At 46.0% G+C, this 6114-nt stretch overlaps 1 protein-coding gene across 1 annotated transcript; it reads left to right on the plus strand.

The window, feature by feature from the left end:
• LOC142923014 (uncharacterized) lies at positions 1-4248 on the plus strand. Its single transcript, XM_076063950.1, has 2 exons — positions 1-259; positions 3432-4248. The coding sequence occupies exons 1-2, from the start codon at positions 73-75 to the stop codon at positions 4085-4087; spliced, it is 843 nt and encodes a 280-aa protein (XP_075920065.1). The 5' UTR covers positions 1-72; the 3' UTR covers positions 4088-4248.
• Positions 4249-6114: the final 1866 nt, after the last annotated feature.

Genomic DNA, 6114 nt, shown 5'->3' on the forward strand with positions numbered 1-6114 from the left:
ATATAGGACACGCCCCTTCGTGACGTGCCTCACACTTCCTTCCGTCCCGCGTGCCGTCAACACGAGCTCAGCATGGCGCTGTTGACCGTTGGCGTTCCGCTGTTGGCCATGCTTGGGATGGAGATCTTCATTTATCTTCGTTTTAAGCTTTCCATCTCATACTTTTACCGCGAGACCACGACGCTGCAAACGGAGAGGATGGGCCTGCAGAATGTGGAGCTCTGTCAGAAGAACAAGACCATGGAAGTGGAGAAAGATGGTAAGCTACCATTTTCTTTGGTTCTTTCGGTAAAGTCACGTAGAATGAGAATAAAATAATAGATTGATAAAATAAAATAACACAATAATATTCTCACGACGTTTCGGCCACAATACAAGCGGCCTTCATCAGGTGAAGGGGACGAGACTGTCTGGAGGACAGCGCTGGAGTGAGAAAGCCACGCTGAGATCGCGATCTTTAAGCTGTGTGAGAAGAAACAAAGCGCCTTGACAAAGGAATTAACATAATTTAGCATTGAAATGGCTGAGTGATTAGCTTGTGACTGGTCACAGAAAAGGCTATGTTAAAGTTAAAGCATACACATCCGCAAAGGCACCCCTTGACAAAGGAATTAGCATAGAATTTAGCATTGAAATAGCTGAGTGATTAGCTTGTAACTGGTCACAGAAATAGCTATGTTAAAGTCAGAGCATATACATTCACCGAGTCACCTAGTACAAATCAAACAGGAGAATTTAGCATTGAAATAACTAGGCGAATTTAGCATTGATATAACTGAGTGATTAGCTTGTGACTGGTCACAGAAATGGCTATGTTGAAGTTAAGGCCTACACATCTGAGCTATTCACAGTAACTGGGTATACAATATATAATGAATACTATATACTGAACCAATAAAAAACACAAACATTTTAATTACCTCAATGTTATCAATAAACTCTATATTCTCCAATCAGCTAAGCTACCAACAATAAGTCGTTATATATCACAATGCTATATGGCGAAAAATGGGTGGATTCTTACCCTCAACTTTAGCACCACGGATAGCTACGGGTCCCGTTCAGACGGACGAGTTCATCGATGGTCGGAACAGAGGAGGGGGAGAGAGACAGCTGCGAGGCGCTGTTATACTCCATGTTGTAAACCATACCATTAACCACGGTTAAGCTATCCGTGTTGCTAAAGTTGAGGGTAAGAATCCACCCATTTTTCGCCATATAGCATTGTGATATATAACGACTTATTGTTGGTAGCTTAGCTGATTGGAGAATATAGAGTTTATTGATAACATTGAGGTAATTTATATTTTAGTATTTTTTTTGTTCATGATATAGTATTCATTATATATTGTATTGTATACCCAGTTACAGTGAATAGCTCGGATGTGTAGGCCTTAACTTCAACAGCCATTTCTGTGACCAGTCACAAGCTAATCACTCAGTTATTTCAATGCTAAATTCGCCTAGTTCAATGCTAAATTCTCCTGTTTGATTTGTACTAGGTGCCTCGGTGAATGTATATGCTCTGACTTTAACATAGCTATTTCTGTGACCAGTTACAAGCTAATCATTCAGCTATTTCAATGCTAAATTCTATGCTAATTCCTTTGTCAAGTAGTGCCTCTGCGGATGTGTATACTTTAACTTAGCTATTTCAATGCTAAATTCTATGCTAATTCCTTTGTCAAGGGGTGCCTTTGCAGATGTGTATGCTTTAACTTTAATATAGCCTTTTCTGTGACCAGTCACAAGCTAATCACTCAGCCATTTCAATGCTAAATTAAATGCTAATTCCTTTGTCAGGCGCTTTGTTTCTTCTCACACAGCTTAAAGGTCGTGATCTCAGCGTGGCTTTCTCACTCCAGCGCTGTCCTCCAGACAGTCTCGTCCCCTTCACCTGATGAAGGCCGCTTGTGTTGTGGCCGAAACGTCGTGAGAATATTATTGTGTTATTTTATTTTATCAATTTATTATTTTATTCTCATTCTACGTGACTTTACCGAAAGAACCAAAGAAGATGAATCCTTGCAGTCACGAAAACTTTAAATCGAAATTTAAGCTACCATTCTTAGATGTTCTGTTTGAGAAGAGACCTGATGGCTCATTGGGGCATTCTGTCTACAGGAAACCCACCCACACAGATTCCTACTTGAAACCTGATTCCCACCACCACCCAGCCCAAAAGAATTCTCTCATCAAAACTTCATACCATAGGGCTCATTGCATTTCGGACCAACACCACCTGACCAGTGAATTAAAACATGTACACCTGGCCCTCAAAAGGAATGGTTACTCTGACCGTACCATCCGCCAAGCTGTTTCTCCCTCCATACAGAAACAACCACTTGATACTCCGGCCAAAACCATCACACTACCATATATAGCAGGCGTTACTAAAAAGATTTCAAAAATTCTAAACAAACACAAGATCCAGGTCCGGTTCAATACAGTACACAAAATTCGTGATCTGATCCCATCCGTGAAGGATGGCATTCCTGACTTACAGTACCCCGGGGTTTACAAATTGAGTTGTACCTGCGGTGATTGCTATATCGGGGAGACAAAGCGACATGTCTCTGACCGAATTTGCGAGCACAAATCAGATTTGAAACACAGCAAAACGAATTCTTTGCTGATCACTGTTACAACCATGTGGGTGATCACGATATAATTTTCTCCGATACCAAGGTTCTTTGCAAACCCACGGGTTTTTATCAGAGATTTGTTCACGAGGCAATTCAGATCTACAAACACAGACACAATTTCAACCGAGAAGTTGGTTTCAAATTAAGCAACCATTGGAAAGATGTTCTAAATCGAACTAAACATAAACTCATTTCTGTGGTACAGTATATTTTTCAAGTAGTGGTACCCCAAACTTTCGCAGCTCTCAGCTCCCCCCCCCTCGTCCCTCCTGGCCCCTCCCCCTCGTCCCTCCTGGCCCCTCCCCCTCGTCCCTCCTGGCCCCTCCCCCTCGTCCCTCCTCCCGACTCGCGACGTGGAGTGAACTCGCCCCCGCGCCCCGCGCCCCACCCTGAGCGGCCCCGCCGCCCTTTGCAAGAATGGCGGGAAGCGGACGCGGGGCCGACCGCGCGCCGCCTCTCGCGTGATTGGCTCGCGTCACGTGGGGAAGGCGGAAGAAGAGTATGGGGGAGGAGCTGTGTGGTTAGGGGCAGGGCCGTGGAGTCACGTGGTGGGCAATGATTGACAATAAGTGGGCAGAGATGGCTGTTACGTCATAGTGTACGTCACATCCGGTAATGACGTCACGATAAATAACACGCCCCTTCGTGACGTGTCTCACACTTGCTTCTGTCCCGCGTGCCGTCAACTCGAACTGAGCATGGTGCTGCTGATCGTTGGCGTTCTGGTCTTGGCCATGCTTGGGATGGGGATCTTCATATATCTTCTTTTTACGCTTTCCATTTCAGACTTTGACCATGAGACCACGACGCTGTCTACGGAGAGGATGGGCCTGCAGAATGTGGAGCTCTGTCAGAAGAGCAAGATGCTCCGTCTGGAGCTACAGCATCAGCTGGAGGAGTTCATGGAGAACCGAGAGACTCTCCAGAGAGAGATCAGGAGCCTGGTTCAACAGCTTAAAGAGCGCCAGTTGGAGCTGGAGCCCACGAGAGTGCCTTGCAGGGAGAGCAAGTCTCTGCATGCAGATTTTCTCCGAGACTGCAATGCAGCAAAGCGGAAAATGTCGCTGCGCTGTGAAAACGAAGATCTCCGGAGGTCGCTGCACGCCCACCTGAGGAAGTTGAACTTCCTGAATCCGCAGAGAGGGCAGGAACAGTTTAGGCTGCGCGGGAAGCTGGTGCGTCACGAGGACATGTGGCATGGGGAAAAGAGGCTGCAAGAAGAGAACCTGCATCTCCGTAGCCAGCTGAAAGAGCTAATATGGACCGTGTCTCAAATGTACAATGATGCCACCACCACCGAGGCCACTTCCACCGCCGCTGCCACAGCTTCCACCACCGCAACCGTTTCCACCACCACTTCTGCCACCACCACCAAGCCCAAGAAGATGAAGAGATTTAGCCATTGGTTCCGAAAATTGCTGAAGCGCAAGTCGGCCATTTAAAAATATTGGGGAAATTGTGAAAATGACACCACCCTAATTAAAACATTACTCAGAAAGACAAACATACCCCATAGAACATCAACAAAGTCATATATAAGACAAAATATCGTACATTTGCATGCAACACTCTAATAAATACTGTATTGTGAGCAAAACATAAAGTTACTTAAATGGAAAAAAAATCTGTTATTGTCACTTACCTTTAGTCCGGATGCCGGTCTGCTTGTCGGGAGGGGGCGTAATGAGTCCCTGCACACACGGGGGCGGTGGGAGGGGGGTGAACGTCCATACACACACACAACAGCGACAATCATCCGCTGTATAGCCTTACCAGAATGTTGGGGCAAGCGCCTATGAAGCTCTGAATGGCACACGGGGTGAATGGCCAGCACCCTGCCCGGCTGCCTCTCTTTATCTCTCCATACACGAGACTCACAGGCGTACATGCGTCCGTGCACACACGCACAACAACAACGCAACAACCGTCGTTCACCCCTAAGTGGCGGTGACATCACCACAGCACTTGTGCCATGCTCGGTGCATTTTGAGGCCACGTGAAGTGTCGAAGGCTGGCTGGCAGGAGGTCATGTAATAGACGCAGGTGCCATGGATTGACTTAGGAAGATGATGGGCAGATGCAACAGCCGTGCTCCCCACTGTGCCAACTTTATTTGTGTCAGTTGTTTGGCGCTCTGCTCGTTGTTTTGAGCCTCGCTCCTCTGCCCTATGCTGTTGCTGGAGGGCAACTGCCTCCACTTCCCCAGCAGCACCTTTCATGAACCTCCTCCACAGAAGCCGATCATGACACTGCTGATACCAGTCATCAATAAGTCCAATCAGCTCCACATCCTTCTGCACCACATCAGTCCATCTCTTCTCTACCCCGTACCACGCCCATTTAGCACCATCTATCCAGCCAAATTGAAGCTGCTTGGGGATGCCGTGACTGCATACGGACTGCATGACACAATCAACGCAGCCTCGCTTGCTGGAGGAGCCCACAGATGGGCATTTGTCCAGATATTCTAGGAATCTGTGAGCTTACAAAGTCCAGTCTGGTTAAACCCTGAATAGATCGTGGGCAAGCTAACCTTAATGTTCCTTTCGAGAGAGATAAGGAAGGGTATAACTGTGGCCGAGAAGACATGAAGATTTTTATGGAGTGACATGCCAGGTAGCTTCCACACTGTTGAGCAGTTGATGAAAATATAATGCTCGAATTATTTTAAATGAGACCTCGGCTCCCAAAACGGACTTGATCATCAGCACACTGCCCACTCCACTCTCTCCTCAGGTGCCCCAAATACATGAGGAATTGAGGAAGGGAGCATTTTTATGATGTAAAATACCCAGGGAGGTGATTTGTTTTCGTGGGGCTGATGGTAACGGCCCATATTTTAGTAGCATGCTTCATGTTTAGCTGTAGTGTCTCCAACTTCTCCTTAGAGTGGGCAGTAATCACCAGATCATCCGCATTCATAATATGGTTTAACAATAGAGAGCCATACCATGACCGGCTCAGGCATCGATCAGCCTCCCATTATATCTATACCAGATAAATTCTACTGGTACATCCATGGAAATCGTCTCAAACTACGTAGTCAAAGAAAATGTTCAGTCGTGTAGGGGGCAGAGGACATCCATGTCGCACATTACTCACACATTCTATCATCCCTTAGCTCCATTACGTCGATTTTTCATGAGACAGCAGTTGTCTTTCTATTGTTTATATATGCTTTATCGAAAGAAGAAAATAGTATGTTTGCTTTAATTACTGTAACTCTGTGTTTTATTTAGCTTTGGTAATTTGGGTGATCCAGGTCTCTCTTGCAAATGAGACTCATCCTGGTCGCTTTAGTTCTCGCCTTGTTCAACTCAATAAACTGGTACTCACTCCATTATGAACTCACCCACTTCCTTAAATCTATGACTCACGTAAATACTCCCTCTCTCTCCTCATGAGTCATATATTTACCTGATCACACAATCACCCGATCATTTACTGTGTCAACCTCACTCACGCACTT

Source organism: Petromyzon marinus, unplaced genomic scaffold, assembly GCF_048934315.1.
Source record: "Petromyzon marinus isolate PM22_M1 ecotype Great Lakes invasive population unplaced genomic scaffold, UKy_Petmar_22M1.pri1.0 PM_Scaffold_25, whole genome shotgun sequence".
NCBI lineage: Eukaryota > Metazoa > Chordata > Hyperoartia > Petromyzontiformes > Petromyzontidae > Petromyzon > Petromyzon marinus.

Bases quoted from the DNA above. Each gene is read 5' to 3' on its own strand.
- LOC142923014 (XM_076063950.1), top strand. From the start codon at position 73: ATGGCGCTGTTGACCGTTGGCGTTCCGCTGTTGGCCATGCTTGGGATG. The intron at 260-3,431 runs GTAAGCTACCAT...TTTCCATTTCAG, and splicing joins CATGGAAGTGGAGAAAGATG to ACTTTGACCATGAGACCACG.